At 47.8% G+C, this 20585-nt stretch overlaps 1 protein-coding gene across 5 annotated transcripts in view; it reads right to left on the minus strand.

The window, feature by feature from the left end:
* LOC137532296 (NACHT, LRR and PYD domains-containing protein 3-like) overlaps positions 1-20585 on the minus strand; it is a 784203-nt gene that overhangs the window by 277267 nt on the left and 486351 nt on the right. The window contains exon 9 of one of the 5 annotated variants that reach the window (XM_068252722.1): positions 14256-14628. The exons of the other annotated variants lie outside the window; for them this stretch is intronic. Within the exon in view, the coding sequence (XP_068108823.1) occupies positions 14607-14628 (22 nt within the window). The 3' untranslated portion in view covers positions 14256-14606. Of the gene's footprint in view, positions 1-14255; positions 14629-20585 lie in introns of those variants that run through there. 5 annotated transcript variants of the gene reach the window in all.

The following is a 20585-nucleotide window of genomic DNA, read 5'->3' on the forward strand; positions in this document are numbered from 1 at the left end:
TCCCCCCTGTGTACTGTATACATCTATCCTCCCCTGTAATCACCCCCTGTCACTGCCACCCATCAGATCAGACCCTAACCTGCCTCTTACGGGCATCTGATCACCCACCCACACCATCAGATGGCCCACAGACCCACCCTCAGATCACCTCCAAAGTGCATTGTTTACATCTCTCTGCCATCCAATCCCCCACTGATCACCCATCAATCACCCCCTGTCACTGCTACTCATCAGATCAGACCCCTATCTGCCCCTAGGGCACCCAATCACCCGCCCACACCCTCAGAATCCCCTTAGACCCCCCAGACCTCCCCCCTGTGTACTGTATACATCTATCCTCCCCTGTAATCACCCCCTGTCACTGCCACCCATCAGATCAGACCCTAAGCTGCCTCTTACAGGCATCTGATCACCCACCCACACCATCAGATGGCCCACAGACCCACCCTCAGATCACCTCCAAAGTGCATTGTTTACATCTCTCTGCCATCCAATCCCCCACTGATCACCCATCAATCACCCCCTGTCACTGCTACCCATCAGATCAGACCCCTATCTGCCCCTAGGGCACCCAACCACCCACCCACACCCTCAGAACGCCCTCAGACCCCAGCCCTGATCACCTTCCCAGTGCATTGCTTGCATCTATTCCCCCCTCTAATCACACCTTGAGACACCCATCAATCACCTCCTGTCACCACCTAGCACACCTACCCATCAGATCAGGCCCTAATTTGCCCCGTGTGGTCTCCTGATCACTCGGCCAAACCCTCAGATCCCCTTCCGATCACCTCCCCAGTGCATTTATTGCATATATTTTCCCCTCTAATCACCCCTTGAGACACCCATCAATCACCTCCTGTCACCCCCCCCCTAGCACTCCTATCCATCAGATCAGATCTGCCCCCTGCGGGCTTCTGATCTCCCGGCCAAACCCTCACCCGCCCCACTGCAGTGACAGAATTTTTTTTTTCTGATCACTGCTGGTCTCTACGACTTAATTGTCGCCGAGACCAACCGTTATGCCACACATTACGCAACCACCAATCCAAGAAGCTACCATGCCCAGCCTTTTAGGTGGAAACCACTCCAAGTTTCTGAACGTAACTTTTTTGGGGCCTTCTCCTTAACATGGGTCTAGTCAAAAAGAATGTATTGCGGTCTTATTGGTCTAGGCACATATACATCACATACCCATGTTCTCTGCTGCCATGTCCAGGTCACGATTTGAGAACATCCTGCGCTTCCTGCAGTTCAGTGCCAATACAACCTGTCATCTATGAGGCCACCCTGCTTATGACAGGTTCCACAAAATTCGGCCCCTCATAGACCACCTGTCATCAAATTTTGCAGATGCTTATAACGCTGAACAGGCATTTTGAGGCATTAGGTTCCCAGACTACTCCTCACGGTTTTGGGCCCCTAAAATGCCAGTGCAGTATAGGAACCCCACAAGTGACCCCATTTTAGAAAGAAGACACCCCAAGATATTCCGTTAGGTGTATGATGAGTTCATAGAAGATTTTATTTTTTGTCACAAGTTAGTGGAAAATGACACTTTGTGAATAAAAAAAAACAATAAAAATCAATTTCCGCCAACTTGTGACAAAAGATAAAATCTTCTATGAACTCACCATACTCCTAACGGAATACCTTGGGGTGTCTTCTTTCTAAAATGGGGTCACTTGTGGGGTTCCTATACTGCCCTGGCATTTTAGGGGCCCTAAACCGCGTGGAGTAGTCTAGAAACCAAATGCCTCAAAATGACCTGTGAATAGGATGTTGGGCCCCTTAGAGCAGTGTTTCCCAACCTTTTCCGGCCCGGGGAACACTGTCTGACCAAATTTTTCTCCGGGGAACGGCGCGCGCGCGCGGTGGGGGCGATGCGGCCCCCGGTTGTTTGCGTGACCTAGTGGACAGTGCCGCTATGGGGGGGGGGGGGGGGGGGGGGGGCTGGGGTGCGGCTGCATAGCTGGCATAGTTGCCCCAGTGTAGGGAGTTTAGTTGCCTCAGTATAGTGCCCCACTATAGCCAGTATAGTGCCCCAGTATAGTGCCCCAGTATAGCCAGAATAGTGCCCCAGTATAGCCAGTATAGTACCCCAGTATAGCCCCCCAGTATAGCCAGTATAGTGCCCCAGTATAGCCAGTATTGTGCCCCAGTATAACTAGTATAGTGCCCCAGAATAGTGCCCCAGTATAGCCAGTATAGTGCCCCAGTATAGTGCCCCAGTATAGCCCCCCATTATAGCTAGTATAGTGCCCCAGTATAGCCAGTATAGTGCCCCAGTATAGCCAGTATAGTACCCCAGTATAGCCCCCCAGTATAGCCAGTATTGTGCCCCAGTATAGCTAGTATAGTGCCCCAGAATAGTGCCCCAGTATAGCCAGTTTAGTGCCCCAGTATAGTGCCCCAGTATAGTGCCCCAGTATAGCCAGTATAGTGCCCCAGTATAGCCCCCCAGTATAGCTAGTATAGTGCCCCAGTATAGCCAGTATAGTGCCCCAGTATAGCCCCCCAGTATAGCTAGTATAGTGCCCCAGTATAGCCAGTATAGTGCCCCAGTATAGTACCCCAGTATAGCCCCCCCAGTATAGCCAGTATTGTGCCCCAGTATAGCTAGTATAGTGCCCCAGAATAGTGCCCCAGTATAGCCAGTTTAGTGCCCCAGTATAGTGCCCCAGTATAGCCAGTATAGTGCCCCAGTATAGCCCCCCAGTATAGCTAGTATAGTGCCCCAGTATAGCCAGAATAGTGCCCCAGTATAGCTAGAATAGTGCCCCAGTATAGCCAGTTTAGTGCCTGTCCCCGCGGCCGCCGCTGTTATTACCTTGTTAACAGCGGCCGCTCTCCCCTCTCCGGCGCGTGTATATTCAAGCAGCGTATCTCCGGCTGCTCTGTGTGATGCACTGATACGGAAGAAAGGAGGGCAGCGGCTTCCTGTAACGGCGATATGTATCGCCGTTACTATGGTAACCGAGCCCTGCCTCCTTCCGCATCAGTGCATCACACAGAGCAGCCGGAGATACGCTGCTAGCATATACATGCGCCGGAGAGGGGAGAGCGGCCGCTGCTAAGGTAATAACAGCGGCGGCCGCGGGGACGGGCGGGAGGGGGGATAAGAGCACGGCACACCAGGCAACGTTCCGCGGCACACTAGTGTGCCGCGGAACAGCGGTTGGGAAACACTGCCTTAGAGCACCTAGGCTGCAAAAAAGTGTCACACGTGTGGTATCGCCGTACTCAGAAGAAGTAGTATAATGTGTTTTAGGGTGTATTTTTACACATACCCATGCTGGGTGGGAGAAATATCTCTGTAAATGGACAATTTTTTGATTTTTTTACACACAATTGTCCATTTATAGAGATAGTCCTCCCACCCAGCATGGGTATGTGTAAAAATACACACCACAACACATTATACTATTTCTCCTGAGTACGGCGATACCACACGTGTGACACTTTTTTGCAGCCTAGGTGCTCTAAGGGGCCCAACGTCCTATTCACAGGTCATTTTGAGGCATTTGGTTTCTAGACTACTCCTCACGGTTTAGGGCCCCTAAAATGCCAGGGCAGTATAGGAGCCCCACAAGTGACCCCATTTTAGAAAGAATATACCCCAAGGTATTCCGTTAGGAGTATGGTGAGTTCATAGAAGATTTTATTTTTTGTCACAAGTTAGCAGAAATTGATTTTTATTGTTTTTTTTCACAAAGTGTCATTTTCCACTAACTTGTGCGGATGGCCCTCCCCGGTGCTGGCCACGCTTAAGGGGGTCGTCTGCGCCACCCAGCCTCCCCCTCCGGGGTGTCACTGTGGTCCCTAGGCAGTGAGAGAGCCTGGGGCCCCGCAGCCCCCCCCCCCCCGGTTGTATGGGGGCATTGGGAAGCCTCCCCGTGGCGCTCCTGGATAGTGCTATATAGCATGAACGAATTCCCGCAGGGCAACCGCTTTGCGGTATTAGTTTTTGACCCTGCAAAGTTTGGCATGCGAAAGCACATGCAATTTTGCATGAGCAATCCCTCATGATAAGCCAATTTAGCCAGATTTGCATAGCCAGACTTGTAAGGGTTAAGCTTGGTGTTGAGCATGCATACATTTTCTTGTGGTTAGCATTTTGCAATTTCTGTCCTTGGAGGCAGGTGGTGGATGGCTTGCTCTAGGTAGTGTGAGCCCTGGAGTGGGCTGTCTGTGCCTGTCTTCCTCCCCCCCCTTCTGGAGTGATATGTGTGAGCCAGCCCTGAGCCCTATAGCTCGGGGTGACCCATACGTCACTCCTTTCCCATACAGTGCCCCCAAGTTAATGCGCAGTAGCAGAACGCAATGAACGTTAAGGTAAGTGCCTGTTTTTAATTTTGGGAGGTGGGTGCGGATGGCCCTCCCCGCGCTGGCCACGCTTGGGGGGCCGTCTGCGCCACCCAGCCTCCCCCTCTGGGGTGTCGCTGTGGTCCCTAGGCAGTAAGAGAGCCTGGGGCCCCGCAGCCCCCCGGTTGTATGGGGGCATTGGGAAGCCTCCCCGTGGCGCTCCTGGATAGTGCTATGTAGCATGAACTAATTCCCGCAGGGCAACCGCTTCGCGGTATTAGTTTTTGACCCTGAAAAGTTTGGCATGCGAAAGTAAATGCAATTTTGCATGAGCAATGCCTCATGATAAGCCAATTTAGCCAGATTTGCACAGACAGATTTGTAAGGGTTAAGCTTGGTGTTGAGCACGCATACATTTTCTTGTGGTTACCAAAACACATTATACTACTTCTCCTGAGTACGGCGATACCACATGTGTGACACTTTTTTGCAGCCTAGGTGCGCTAAGGGGCCCAACGTCCTATGAGTACCTTTAGGATTTCACAGGGCATTTTGAGGCATTTGGTTTCTAGACTACTCCTCATGGTTTAGGGCCCCTAAAATGCCAGGGCAGTATAGGAACCCCACAAGTGACCCCATTTTAGAAAGAAGACACCCCAAGGTATTCAGTTAGGTGTAAGGTGAGTTCATAGAAGATTTTATTTTTTATCACAAGTTAGTGGAAAATGACACTTTGTAAAAAAACAATAAAAATCAATTTCCGCTAACTTGTGACAAAAAATAAAATCTTCTATAAACTTACCATACTCCTAACGGAATACCTTGGGGTATATTCTTTCTAAAATGGGGTCACTCGTGGGGTTCCTATACTGCCCTGGCATTTTAGGGGCCCTAAAGCGTGAGGAGTAGTCTAGAAACCAAATGCCTGAAAATGACCTTTGAAATCCTAAAGGTACTCATAGGACGCTGGGCCCCTTAGCACACCTAGGCTGCAAAAAAGTGTCACACATATGGTATCACCGTACTCAGGAGAAGAAGTATAATGTGTTTTGGGGTGTATTTTTACACATACCCATGCTGGGTGGGAGAAATCTCTCTGTAAATGGACAATTGTGTGTGAAAAAAATCTCATTTACAGAGATATTTCTCCCACCCAGCATGGGTATGTGTAAAAATACACCACAAAACTCATTATACTATTTCTCTAGAGTACGGCGATACCACATGTGTGACCCCTTTTTGCAGCCTAGATGCGCTAAGGGGCCCAAAGTCCTATGAGCACCTTTAGGCTTTACAGGGGTGCTTACAATTTAGCACCCCCCAAAATGCCAGAACAGTAAACACACCCCCACAAATGACCCCATTTTGGAAAGTAGACACCCCAAAGTATTCAAAGAGGGGCAGGGTGAGTCCCTGGCAGATTTCATTTTTTTTTAGGCACAAGTTAGCAGAAATGGAAACTTTTTTTTGTCCCAAAATGTCATTTTCCGCTAACTTGTGACAAAAAATAAAATCTTCTATGAACTCACCATGCATCTTAGTGAATACTTTGGGATGTCTTCTTTCCAAAATGGGGTAATTTGGGGGATATTTATACAATCCTGGAATTTTAGCACCTCATGAAACATGACAGGTGCTCAGAAAAGTCAGAGATGCTCCAAAATGGGAAAATTCACTTTTGGCACCATAGTTTGTAAACGCTATAACTTTTACCGAAACCAATAAATATACACTGAATGTTTTTTTTTATTTTTTATCAAAGACATGTAGCACAATAAATTTGGACAAAAATGTATATAGAAATTTTACTTTATTTGAAAAATGGCAGCACAGAAAGTAAAATAAAAATAATTTTTTTGACAAAATACATGTCTTTTTTGATAAATATAATAAAAACTAAAAATCGCAGCTCCGCCCACTTTTTGTAACCTTGACACACAGTCACTCAATGACCAAGTTTGTGAGCTTTTAGGTTCCTGGCATCAAGAATGTGTGAAGCTGTTTATCCACCAAGGAAATCTGATTGGCTGTTTATGGCCCGCCCCTTTAGTGAATTTGGACCCCAGTCACCCAATGACCGACTGTAGCAAGTTTGAAGCCTCTGCCATTAACAGTGTAAGAATGGCAGCAGTTTAAATATTCTCCTTAAAAATCAATAGGTGCATTTTAATTGGCTGTTGTAGGCTCCACCCACTTTCCTGAATCTTAATCCAATTTACCCAGTGACCAAGTGTGCCAAGTTTGAGAACCCTGCGATTAACAGTCTAAAGGCTCATACACACATCAGACCATAGTCTTTGGAAAATGAAAGATCACAGACCAATCTTACCACCCTTCATCTAGTAGAGCCATACTCTACACAGTCTATTCTATGGAACTGAACTCCCCATCAGATAATAATCTTTGCAAGATGCTGCACACACAGATGCTGTACAGACACAAAAGATCAGTATCTGCAAAAGATCTGTTCCTGCCAAAGATCCGTTCCTGCAAATTGCATTCATAGTCTATGAGATCTGCAGATCATCGTACACACCTTGTTTAACTGACATTTATCTGCAGATCAGACAATCATCTGCAGATCTGAAAATCCATCCTGGTGGATCTGATCTGCAGATGAATGTCTGTTAAACAAGGTGTGTATGAGGATCTGCAGATATAGACTATGAATGCATTTTGCAGGAATGGATCTTTTGCAGGAACAGATCTTTTGCAGATACTGATCTTTTGCATGTGTACAGCATCTTTGTGTGCAGCATCTTGCAAAGATTTCTGTCTGATGGGGAGTTCAGCTCAATAGAATAGACTGTGTAGATATGGCTCTCATACTACATGGAAGGGGGTAAAATTGGTCTGTGATCTTTCATTTTCCAAAGACTATGGTCTGATGTGTATATGAGCCTTAAGAATGGCTGCAGTTTACATTTTCCCATTAAAAATTAATGGATGAAATTTGATTGGCTGTTTTATGCTCCGCCCACTTTTCCTGGATTTGTACCCTCGGTCACCAACTGACCAACTGTGCCAAGTGTGGGAACTCTGGCTTGATTACTGTGAGAATGGCAGTCTTTGACATTTGTTCCATTGACATGAAAGGGTGAAATCTGATTGGCTGTTTATAGGAGCTATAAACAGCCAATCAGATTTCACCCTTTCATGTCAATGGAACAAATGTCAAAGACTGCCATTCTCACAGTAATCAAGCCAGAGTTCCCACACTTGGCACAGTTGGTCAGTTGGTGACCGAGGGTACAAATCCAGGAAAAGTGGGCGGAGCATAAAACAGCCAATCAAATTTCATCCATTAATTTTTAATGGGAAAATGTAAACTGCAGCCATTCTTAAAGAGACTCTGTAACAACAAAAAGATCCCCTGGGGGGTACTCACCTCGGGTGGGGGAAGCCTCAGGATCCTAATGAGGCTTCCCACGCCGTCCTCTGTCCCACGGAGGTCTCGCTGCAGCCCTCCGAACAGCCGGCGACTGTGCCGACTGTTCAATTCAATATTTACCTTTGCAGGCTCCAGCGGGGGCGCTGTGGCTGCTTTCGTTCCGAAGGAGGCGGAAATACCCGATCTCAGTCGGGTCCGCTCTACTGCGCAGGCGCCGGAGACTTGCGCCTGCGCAGTAGAGCGGACCCGACGGCGATCGGGTATTTCCGCCTCCTTCGGAGCGAAAGCAGCCAGAACGCCTGCGCAGGAGCCTGCAAAGGTAAATATTACGTCATCGCTGTACGGAGGGCTACAGCGAGACCCCCGATGGACGCAGGACGGCGTGGGAAGCCTCATTAGGATCCTGAGGCTTCCCCCACCCGAGGTGAGTACCCCCCAGGGGCCGTTTTTTCGTTACAGTTCCTCTTTAAGGCTCATATACACATCAGACCATAGTCTTTGGAAAATGAAAGATCACAGACCAATTTTACCCCCTTCCATGTAGTATGAGAGCGCCCAGGTGTGCAGGGGGGACCTGAGACCCCCAGAACATATCCCAGGTAGTAAGGGATCTGTATACCAAGTTTCGTTCAAATCGGTCAAGCCGTTTTCGAGTGATCGCGGCACATACATACATACATACACACATCCGATTTTATATATATAGATAAACAATACAGATGCACCTTGCGCTGCCTTACAGTCCACTAAAATGTCCACAAATTCCACCTTATAAAAGTTTTTTTTTCTTCCAATCTTCAACTCCAATGCACCTCAAAAGAACGCAAAAATAGAAGGTTCATCGCATAGATTGTAATGCAGCAGGAATCTTCGACCTTATATTTCCCCGTGTGGTGTATTACAATCACCGCCTTTTTCGTGAGATATAAGGTGAGCACGGTCCCTGGAGGTGCTGGTGCACGGTTGTGGTTGCGGTGGCCCTAAGTTTATACACTGTGATTTACCTGGCAGTGGTGTCGCCCCAGAAGGCAGAGCCGGATTAAGACCACACAGGGCCCTAAGCAGAGCAATAAATTTGGGGCCACCTTTTTCTGCCACCCTGTTGAAAGGATGCCCCTCCAATATAGGTGGTCGGATGTCCCTGCAGTATAGGTAGTTGGATGTCCCCCTACTATAGGTAGTAGCCAGATGTCCCCCCAGAATAGATAGAAAGACAACCCCCCAGGAAAGGTAGCCAGATGTTCCCCCAGTATAGGTAGCCAAGTGACCCCCCCACTATAGGTAGTCAGAAGACCCCACAGTATATATAGCCAGCTGTCACCCCCCAGTATAGGTAGCCAGATGCCAACAGATGTATGGTCATTTTAATTCCCCAAGGCTCATCCCTTCCCCCCACCCCCACTTATGTCCTCCCCTTCACCACCATCTCTACTAATCCCTCAAATATGCCCCACATATTTACTGACCTCCCTCCTGGCACCATGATCCCTACCTCGCTAATTCTAATTTCCAAAAGTTTTGGTACCCCTCCTTCCATCACTGTTTTCACTCCAATCCCCCTCGCCCCTGTCATGATATAGCAGCTAGTTAGGATGTTGGGATAATACAGAAGCATATTTTTCATTTTTCTGACTGTATCATATGTGTATGTGGGCTACAGCCATTCTGGCTTTGGAGGAAACTGACTGCTAATTGGATTGTCTGCATAGCTTTTGAAGGTATTGTCACCTGGCTCAAGGAAGCTTGCATTGTCTGTATGTCAATGACAACTACATTTGCATCTGAAGGTGACCGATGGTGAATAGGAGCAGGAACTGCTAATTGGCTAACTAGCCTCTGGCCAGGAAATGGCTTATTATGCCAAGAGCAGTCAAGTCCCCACCTTTAATCTGCTGTGATCTGCTGTGAAGTACTGTCTCAGATGTGTCACCTAGACTGGCTGTACACCACACCAGCCTGAGCCAGGAATGTACATATGACAGCCTGCTGGAAGTGGTTTTGAAATCTCTGCAAACTTTAGAAGCTAACACAGGAAAGCTTTGAAGTTTGCATGTTACAGAAAGGATATGACGGTGATGTCACACTTTGGGGAAATTGCATTAGATTGTGGGACTGAACATCCATTGCCCGGGGCAACAAATGGGGCTATAAGACCCAGCAGAAGACTCTCACAAATCATCTTCTCTTGGAGGTAGCGCATAGCTAGGGAGGATCCCGAGCGAATCGGAAACGGCGTTCTCCCGCCAACCACGTTCTAACCTACGCTGGTAACGTTATTTTATTTTGCAACTTGTCTTGCAGTTGTAAGGAAACGCGGAAAGGCCGCCGTCTCTCGAGGTGAGGCGGCTGTTTCCGCGTCCAGCATGGCGTCACAACGCGGAAAAAACGCCGCATGCCGCATAGGCAGTGCGGCGGAATCCGCATTGGTAACGGCGGAATCCGCATTGGTAACAGCGGAATCCGCATCAGAGGCGGCCCCCGCATTAGATACATTGCATGACAGTACTGGTGTGGCTGGGACTGATACTCCACCAAGATTCAGACTTACACGCGCGCGAGCACAGAGGCAGAGTTTAAATAGCAGTTAGAAGGGAGTCGGCTGACCAGCTGGGTCAGCTGACAAATTCCACTGCTCTCATTGGACTAGCAATTAGGGAGGTCCTGGAAAGGTCCTAGAGTATATATACTGCTGGTTGTTCACTTGCTCTTTGTCTGGCGTGCGATCACACATGTGGGAGCACCCAGATCCGTAGTCAGATCCGCAAGTGTGCCGGGACCAGCTGGAGCTGTAATCCTACACTTAGCTAGATTCTGTTGATAGCTAAAGTACTAGTTTGATTGTGATTATTTGTTATGACTTTTGCCTGCCTTGACTACCCTTCTGAACTCTGATCTTGTACCTCGATATTTCTGATACTCTGTTGCCGAACCCCGGCTCGTTCCTTGACTCTGCTTCTGCCTCCTGATTTTGTACCCCGATATATCTGATACCCCGTTGCTGAACCCTGCCTGTACTTTGACTCCGCCTTTGCCTCCTGATCTTGTACTTTATCTGTCCGTGTGTGTACGACCTGGCTTATCCAACCTCGAGAACCGACCTTACCGTTGGAGGCGGTTCCTCGCTCTGTTAGCGACCCTTCTCCTGAGGGTCACTTTCAGACATCCTTCCTACTGTCAGTCTGACTCCTCCCGTCTTGGAGAGCTCAGGTCTGCGGAAGGAATCTGTGCAGTACTCCTTGCTGCACTGAGGCCTAGTCCTCAAAGTGATACTGTTACACCAAACACTACACTCTACTCAGGTGAACAGAGGTTAGTTGTATATCAGATTATCGGTGAGACTGCAGATCACTTATAATCTGGTATATATCTGTATTTCCGGTGACACTGCAGATCACCGGTAATCAGATACTCTCTGCGCCCACCGATCGTTACAGAACGCCAGACCCAAATACAAAACGGACGCAAACACTGATTGTCTGGGTGTACTTGCCGCTTCGGTGGACAACATCAATCAAGTACTGGGCACCCACATAACTCTTATTGATGCCCTATCAGGGTCTGTACAAACCCTCCAGACATCAGTGAATCATGTGCGATCCTCTCCTAGCTCTGACATACGTATGCCTGTCCCTGAAAGCTTTTCCGGCCACAGATCTTGTTATAAACTGTTCTTATCACCTTGCTTCGACACCATCGTCTCACAGACTGTGAGATCACTTGACTCTCCACACAGCAAACAGGAAATAGACTTTCTCAGGCTTCTCCAATGTTTACGTTATTTATTCAAGTCACAGAAAGACAGATAGATACAGTCATCATATCCTAGCTATGCAAATCTTCATGTTGCATTATAAGCTCATGATTAGACTCCCTGCTGAAGTCTATCAGGTACCTTCTTCCTACCTTCGTTACACTAAACTACCTATGTACATAGCATACATTATATCAGCTTACATAAAGGACGAACATGCTTAGAGGTTAGAGGTCCCAGTCAGCCTTGCGAGCTAGTGCGTAAGGAAGAAGCAGAAGTGCCCTCTCCATCGCTTGCTCCAGATTTAATACCGACTAGGAAAGAGTTAAATATGACATCATCTTCGCCACCCCCTAGATAAGTCTATTGGTGGACCCACTTGTGGTGTCATCATACACACCTACTCGATTAATAATCAATGAGACATTTGACATACATGCAGGAATGTGAATATTTACAAAACATGACTGATGTTTATTGTTCCAGGCCCAGGTCAGGGAGACCTGCGGCCTTGTTCAGAACAGCTTCTTGGTATGTTCTAGTTCTGCTGACAGAACTGCAGATTTTCTCTCTTCAGAGAAAATCCCCTTAAAGGGCAGGTCTACTCATCAAGCCTTTTTGACTAACTCAGTCCAAATAATAACTGAGGCCTACTTAAATTATAACAATCCCCCCTAAAACGGCTTGACCCGCAGATCCCAGCGTCTGAACCTCCCAGTACCTGGTTTCTTTCTTGTATGTTTCACTTTTCGATGTTCGTGCTCACACAACTTCTCTGCTCTAGGCGGTTACCCCTGGAAGAGAGAGAGCAAGACCTCTTGGTCTTCCTGTAACCAGGCTCTCTGGGGAGGCCCTACTTCTAAGTCCCTCAATACCTCATGCTCAGCATTTGCGTCACTTGCGTATCACTCACAAACTTGCATGACCACAGAAAAGTGAAACTCGTTTGTTTGTTACTCGAGGGAGCAGTGCCAGGTGCCTTCTAAAAGAGCGCCTTTATACAATCAGCTCCATCACAGGTACTACTAAACCTATACCCGTAACCCTGTAGATCCCTTAATTTAAACTATTGGTTCAGTAGATTGTTTATGAGGCACCAATCTCTGGACCAGGTTAATTTATTTTACGTAATTTCAACACGCAACCTCACCTGGATAATGATGCCTAACGTTGTCATCCCCATCCAGACGACCAGTGGGTGTAGAAAGAACTTTGGAACTGCAGAGGCCCAGTCCGAGTGTCCCTGGAACATCACCAGAACCTTTGACCACCAGGGCAGACTGGAACTCACCTGCTCATTTTTGTGTTCTACCTCGTTAAGATCACCTGTATCATGGTGAAATCTTACCTTTAACTTAGTGTACTGTTTGTTTAACCTTTGTAACAAAATGTGGTCGTCTTGGATCAAACCCTGTTCCCCTTCGTCCCATGTCGTGTTCTCTTTCAGGACGGGAACTACCCGTGAAACTTTGACCTTTAGAGTTCTCTTAACAATTTGAGAAACAACGTCATCAAACCTGGATGACAGGATCCATATGGGATCTCCACTCACACAATATGTTCCCCTTGGAAACTCCCCCTTATCGGAACAATTATGAGAATATACCTTGAATGTATCATTAGACCTTATGTTAAAAAACCAAACCTTTCCTTCAGCCACCGGAATTATCGGTTTGGCTTCAGGGTGGATCTTTTGAATGGTAGCCTCGCATTCTGCGTTATTGAGCCTGCAGGCTTCTTCACTAAATTTGACTTGCCCCGGCCAACGCAGGTACTTCTGCAAGAATTGCCCACATGAGGACAACTCTACTTGCTTCACCACCCCGTCTAGCACCAAAAAAGGTTGACCTCTCAGGTCCTGGTGTAAGACACGGGTTGAGGTGGGAACTAAGGAAGTAGCGGTGCCTAAAGGAATGTTGCACCGTTTCCATTTGTTCACCCAAACATCTCGAAGCTGCCATGCAAAAGATCCTTCTCCAGAAAAATTAATATACCTCCCCTTGTCCAATCTCTCGCTGACAAAATATGTCCCCAGCTGTCCTGATTGGACCTCTTCCCCCCTTACATCCTGAGGCACAATATGTACCTGAGGTCGGGAAGACTGTACTCTCTGCAATCTTTCGATTAAGAGTACCTCTTCACTTACCCAACTATCATGAGGATAAGCTGCTGCATATGGACTGTGTAATATCGTCCCCTGTTGTGACCCGTGTAGTGTGGATGGGGTTCCCTGTGTGGGCTTTCCCTCCCCCGGGACCGCTCTCCCCACCCTCTTTGTCACCTGGAAATGTGGCTTGATCTCGATTTTTACTTCTTGTTTCGAGAACCACCCACCCTTGGCTTTCCAGCCTTTACGTGTGTATAGTTGTTTCAGAGGCACTCTCTGTTGGTAGCTCCAGAGTGTGATGTGGTCACTTGCGTCTCTCTGGTAAGAGAATTGACGCCTCCTGCTCGTTCCTCTCCAATCTGGAACCATCTCACTCTGTATAACCAAGACAAGGTACCCCTGAATCACACACTCCACCTTTTGCATGTACCCATTGTACTGCAATGTACCTTTTAACAAACCTTTGGATCGGTGCATTGATTCTGGGAGTGTGGCATTCAATAGCAGATTTACACTGCCATTAAATTCCCACTGCCCACACACCTGACCCTTCAGACCTTTCACCCACCTTGTGCCATGAAATTTGCTTTCTCCTGGCACAAGTGCTCTTTTCCTCCGTCCCTGCATGGTCCATCTGTGCCAAGCGGAGGGAGGTGTGAAAGGATTAGTACCTTTGTCACCCAACATTAACATGCTTGGGCCTTGCATTCTCATTAACCCCTTATTATACATGAGAATGTCCTCTCTTCGTTCTCCTAGGACGAAATGGCAACCTAGGATCACCATCAGCACGGTACTCCTCATTATAAAAGCACCACCTTGGGAAAGAAAAACATTAGCAATTTGCACTATGCTTTGCTCAGACAGTTCTTTTAGACGTTTTCCGATCTCAGGAACCTCGGTTTTTAGTCTCTTTCCCATTTCAGGAATCTCGTGTTTTAGTCTCTTTCCACTCTCAGGAATCTCGCTGTTCTCCAAGCTTAGATTGGCATCTGGAACCTTTCGCGTATCCGACTGACATCTCCAGCTTCGCTGCCAGCACGGCATCTGTCTCAAATCCATATTGCCAAACACCTGAAATCGAAATACAAACAAATCAATTCTTATTAATGATTTGGGATTCGCCCTGCGGCTTGTACTCTTTACACTTTAAATTGATCAATATATATCGTAATTGATCTCGTTGCTTTATGGTTCTCATGAACTCTGTTTACTCTTATTGGTAGATTGGAGTTAAACTTCACCCCCCTACCTCAGTACTATCCTCAGTACTTACCTGTTTTAAATATGCTCCCGCGGACTTCACCTTTGGAAGCTCGCTTCACCTTTGGAAGCTCTCACCCCATTGCAGCTCACTCCACATCCCCCCCTATCTGTCCATGCGCGGCCGTCGCATGCACAGATTACGGATGCCACACCTGTTGCTGCTTTGCAGGTGAGCCTGCAATGCTCTTACTCATTATCGCATTTACTTATCTAGAACTTCATTGCGATACCAGCTCTGCTAAAAGTTCTGTGTGTTGTACCCTCTGATCAATGTTTGCCGTGCCACCACCTAAACTACCAAAAAATTGCTGCCTCCCTGTCGGAAGGAGCACTTTGCACTTAAACTACACAGGGTGCAGGGCTAAGCATACCAGCGTCACATGCCTGTATGCAGATCCCTGAATGCCCACTTGGTAGGTAGTCACATGGCAAACAGCGTACTGATACACTGTCACTCTGTACATGGCAATTCTATCATCTGTATAATTGCCCCAAGAACTGCGGTCAGTTTTTGTTCTTTGTGTTACAATTGATAGGAGCTGGAAAAAAACATATTTGACCAATCAGTGGACGAAAAAAACGCACAAAAAAACAGCCCCAGCCCAGCATAGACTACTCAGTCAAGCTCTGGCCCTGTCCACGACAAAAACCGGAAAAAAACGTTACCGCTCTGCAGAAGCGGCGACGGAAACCCGAATTGGTCAACTCCCTTTTTTCCAACTCCGGCACCCCCCTGATGCACTGTCCCCCCCTATACGCTATTGGGAACTCATGCTGCACCACTTATTAAGGTGCCCCACTTACAGGAATAATCCCATAAGCAACTCAGTACAGACCCTTTCCTGATCTGCACTGCTACGTGTGTCCCCGCACCTAGCTGGGAAACACTTCCTATTCTGGCATTCCTTTCCATGGACCCAGGGAAAAGCTCTGGGGAAATACTTTGAGAACCGAGACACACAGGAGAATGTCTCTGTATTTCTACCCCCCTTCCTTTCAGCTGCTCTGCCCGGAGCCGCGAGCACAGCCTGACGTGACGTGGATCCCCCAGCCTCTCCTCCCCCCTGCCATGACGTGTGGGGGCCATGACTCACGGGGGCGGGCTCTCTCCACCGCCGCCATTTTGAGTCCTGGACTGCCAGCCAAGATGGCTGCTCCCATAGCAGCCTCTCGTTCCTATAGACCTAGGAGAGAAAACAAAACTCACACAAACATACATTTGTTATGCATAGTTACACACAGCATCTATACATTTTACCGAGAGTTTCCGCTACCTATACTCTCTGGGATGCTTGCCAAACTTGAGACCAACCGCGTCACAGCTGCAATGCTAAATATTTTACATCCTAGCATCACCCAGGAACGTGGAACCCTCTCCCTCCTCACAAAACATCAGAACAACAGAACAACAGACGAGCTGGCTGAACAACATAACAGATGCAGATATTTACAAGCATGTTAGCAGCTCTGACTGGAAATAGATAAGCTTGCACCTCTCACTACACTCCTCTCTATCACCTCTCCCTCCCATCCAGTACTAACAGAAGCACCGCTGGCTTATCTCCTGCTGCGGGGGACCCCCCCCCCCCCCCTTTTTCCCAGCCTCTGTAGAGACGGGGAGAGAAGAGAAAAAAAAAAAAAAAAAAAACCCAATCGACTTCTTTCCAGCAAAAACATGCCTGAGACAAATGCAGAGATAACCACTACGTAAATATACAACAGCCCGCAGCCACCATGCTGCAATTAACACAGAATATACACATTAACACATTATCCTCCTCTCATACAATAAAGATAATGCAACACAACAACGTAAAACATACTTGCCTGAGCAGAAGACTTTGTAAGCCTGCGAATTCGACCAGCTTTTGGCAACTTTCCACGACACTGAGTGGATCTCTGGAACTACTGAGCGTCAGCTCTGTGTACCCACACTGGCTCAGCGGATCAATCTCCAGCGGCAGCTGCCAGCCGGCCTCGGAGCTTCCAGACACCTGCGATCCGGTTTAGGCTAGGACTGATGTGCACTTTCAGTCTAAGTTTAACATCCACGAGTGTCGCCGCTGGTTCTCTCGAATTGCAGCCCGTGTGTGCTCGGCTCCCACACACTCACACCAGCTTATCAGTCTCAGCTTGATAAGCTTTACAGTCCGTGTCCGTCCATTCCGCTTGTTTTGCTGTGGAATATCTTGAAACCATTTTCCTTCGGCCCCGTCTGCCTGTACTGCTAGGCAGGGAAGGATTTCAGGCACCAATTGTTATAAACTGTTCTTATCACCTTGCTTCGACACCATCGTCTCACAGACTGTGAGATCACTTGACTCTCCACACAGCAAACAGGAAATAGACTTTCTCAGGCTTCTCCAATGTTTACGTTATTTATTCAAGTCACAGAAAGACAGATAGATACAGTCATCATATCCTAGCTATGCAAATCTTCATGTTGCATTATAAGCTCATGATTAGACTCCCTGCTGAAGTCTATCAGGTACCTTCTTCCTACCTACGTTACACTAAACTACCTATGTACATAGCATACATTATATCAGCTTACATAAAGGACGAACATGCTTAGAGGTTAGAGGTCCCAGTCAGCCTTGCGAGCTAGTGCGTAAGGAAGAAGCAGAAGTGCCCTCTCCATCGCTTGCTCCAGATTTAATACCGACTAGGAAAGAGTTAAATATGACATCATCTTCGCCACCCCCTAGATAAGTCTATTGGTGGACCCACTTGTGGTGTCATCATACACACCTACTCGATTAATAATCAATGAGACATTTGACATACATGCAGGAATGTGAATATTTACAAAACATGACTGATGTTTATTGTTCCAGGCCCAGGTCAGGGAGACCTGCGGCCTTGTTCAGAACAGCTTCTTGGTATGTTCTAGTTCTGCTGACAGAACTGCAGGTTTTCTCTCTTCAGAGAAAATCCCCTTAAAGGGCAGGTCTGCTCATCAAGCCTTTTTGACTAACTCAGTCCAAATAACTGAGGCCTACTTAAATTATAACAGATCTGACTTCCGGAATTTTAGGAGTAGAGTATTGTCCTATTTTGAGTTGAGACCCCAATCTTCGGGTACTGAGACCCAGAGGGTCACGTTTATTAAAACTTTGTTGTCCGGCGACTCCCAGTCATGGGCATATAGCCTGCCCACCGGAGACAAAGCGCTTACCTCTGTAGAGGAATTCTTTAAGGCTATGGCGGTAATTTACGACGATCCAGACCTTGCCTCGACTTCTGAGCGGAAGCTCAAGCTATTGCGTCAAGGCGAAGGTCCGGTCGAAGATTACGCGGCCGAGTTTAGGAGGTGGTCAGTTACGGCCAGGTGGGACACTCATGCCCTGTTAGATTGTTTCTTGTCAGGGCTGTCCGATGAGGTCTCTGACATGATGTTAAGTCAGCCCGAACCCAGAACAGTCGATGAGGCCATCTCAGCGGCCATCCGGATCGACTGCAGGCTGGGCTACCAAAGGCAGACCAGGGGTAGTTCCCGTGTCAGAGGGGTGTCTTACACCACAGCCCCAGTGATTCCACCTCCTACTGTTTCGTCTTCTCCGGTCTTGCTTCCATCCGAGCCAATACAGATTGGTCGGTCAAAATTGACCCAGGTGGAGCGAAGACGGAGAATGACCGAACAGCTGTGTCTGTATTGCGCTAAAGGGGGGCATATAGTACGAAACTGCCCTAATAAGCCGGGAAAACGCTACCGCCTGGGAGTGGTAGGGGGTAACACCCTGGGCGTCCGACTTTTACCCTTAGAAGAAAAACTGTTGCTTCTTCCCTGCACCATTACGTGGGAAGATAAAACCGAGGTCACGGAAGCCTTTATCGATTCAGGCTCCGCGGCAAATTTTATGGATTTTGAGTTTGCTAAGAAATTGGGTATCCCACTCACACCTGTACAACCACCCATCCAGGTTACGGCAGTGGATGACTCTCCTCTGCAAGGGAGTCACCCACTGTCTCAGACACCAAAGGTGGGAGTCACCATAGGGGTTCTGCACTGGGAAAAATTACAATTCTTTGTGTTGCATATGTCTACTTCCACCATTATACTCGGCATGCCATGGTTGCACCTTCATTCTCCACACATCGATTGGGCCACTGGCCAACTGGTTTCTTGGTCAGCACGCTGCTTTCAGCAATGTTTAGGGAAGGTGACACTGGGCCAAACCAGGGTTCATGTACAAGGGGTACCTGAGCAATATTTAGAATATTCTGATGTGTTCTGTCCCAAGGCAGCAGACAAATTACCCCCACATCGCTCTTTTGATTGCCCCATTGATATCCGTTCTGGTTGTATGCCTCCTCGGGGTCATCTGTACAATTTATCTGGGCCAGAAAAGTTGGCCATGCAAGAATATATCCGTGAGAATTTAGCCAAGGGTTTCATTCGTCCGTCCCGATCGCCTGCTGGAGCAGGTTTCTTTTTATCGTTAAAAAGAAAGACGGGGGCCTGCGGCCCTGTATCGATTACCGGGGACTGAATAAAATCACGGTAAAGAACCGATATCCGTTACCCCTGATAGACGATTTATTTACGCAGGTCACAGACGCCAAGATCTTCTCAAAACTGGATTTACGGGGCGCGTACAACCTGGTACGCATAAGAAAGGGTGATGAGTGGAAAACGGCCTTTAACACGCCAGACGGGCATTACGAGTACCTAGTGATGCCCTTTGGGTTATGTAATGCCCCGGCCGTTTTCCAGGAACTCATCAACGAGGTCTTCAGAGAGGTGTTGGGGAGATTCGTGCTGGTCTATCTAGACGATATACTTGTTTTCTCCAACAACCTCTCTGAGCACAGAACGCATGTGAAATTTGTACTCAGCAAACTAAGACAAAACTCGTTATACGCTAAACTTGAGAAATGTATTTTCGAAGTAACATCTGTCGCCTTTCTGGGTTACATTATTTCCACCACGGGCCTGTGTATGGATCCCGCCAAAGTCTCTGCTGTGTTAGAGTGGCCCCAACCCGTGGGGTTAAAATCTTTACAGCGGTTCTTAGGCTTTGCGAACTATTACAGAAGGTTCATAAAGGGGTATTCCACGGTCATTTCACCCCTCACCAGTCTTACAAAAAAAGGGGCAGATACTAACCACTGGACTCCAGAAGCTCTACGAGCATTCTCCACTCTGAAAGACTTGTTTTGCTCAGCACCCATTCTGAGGCACGTTGACACTTCTTACCCCTTTATTGTTGAGGTGGACGCCTCAGAGGTCGGGGTAGGGGCTGTGCTGTCTCAGCGATCAGGGTTGCAGGGAAGATTACATCCCTGTGCCTATTTCTCTCGTAGGTTCTCTCCGGCAGAGAGAAACTACGATATAGGCAACAGAGAGCTCCTTGCCATTAAACTTGCCTTTGAGGAGTGGCGTCATTGGCTGGAAGGAGCAGAGCATATGATTACGGTATACACCGATCACAAAAACCTGGAATACATCGAGGGGGCTAAGAGGTTAAGTCCCCGTCAGGCTCGATGGTCGTTATTTTTTTCGAGGTTCAGGTTCCTGATTACATACACACCGGGCAGCAAGAACGTTAAGGCAGATGCTCTGTCCAGATGCTTTGAGCCAGAGACAGCCCAGCCTCCTGCCCCAGAGTCCATTATCCCACAGAGGCTAGTGTTAGCGGCAGCTGAGACTTGGGAGAACTGGACAGAGACCCTGAGGCCTTTTCAGCAGGATGTCCCCGAAGGGAAACCTGAAGGGGTGATGTTTGTACCCCTACCCTTTCGTCTCCGCACTTTGCAGATGT

The sequence above is a fragment of the Hyperolius riggenbachi genome, chromosome 1 (genome assembly GCF_040937935.1).
Source record: "Hyperolius riggenbachi isolate aHypRig1 chromosome 1, aHypRig1.pri, whole genome shotgun sequence".
Lineage (NCBI taxonomy): Eukaryota > Metazoa > Chordata > Amphibia > Anura > Hyperoliidae > Hyperolius > Hyperolius riggenbachi.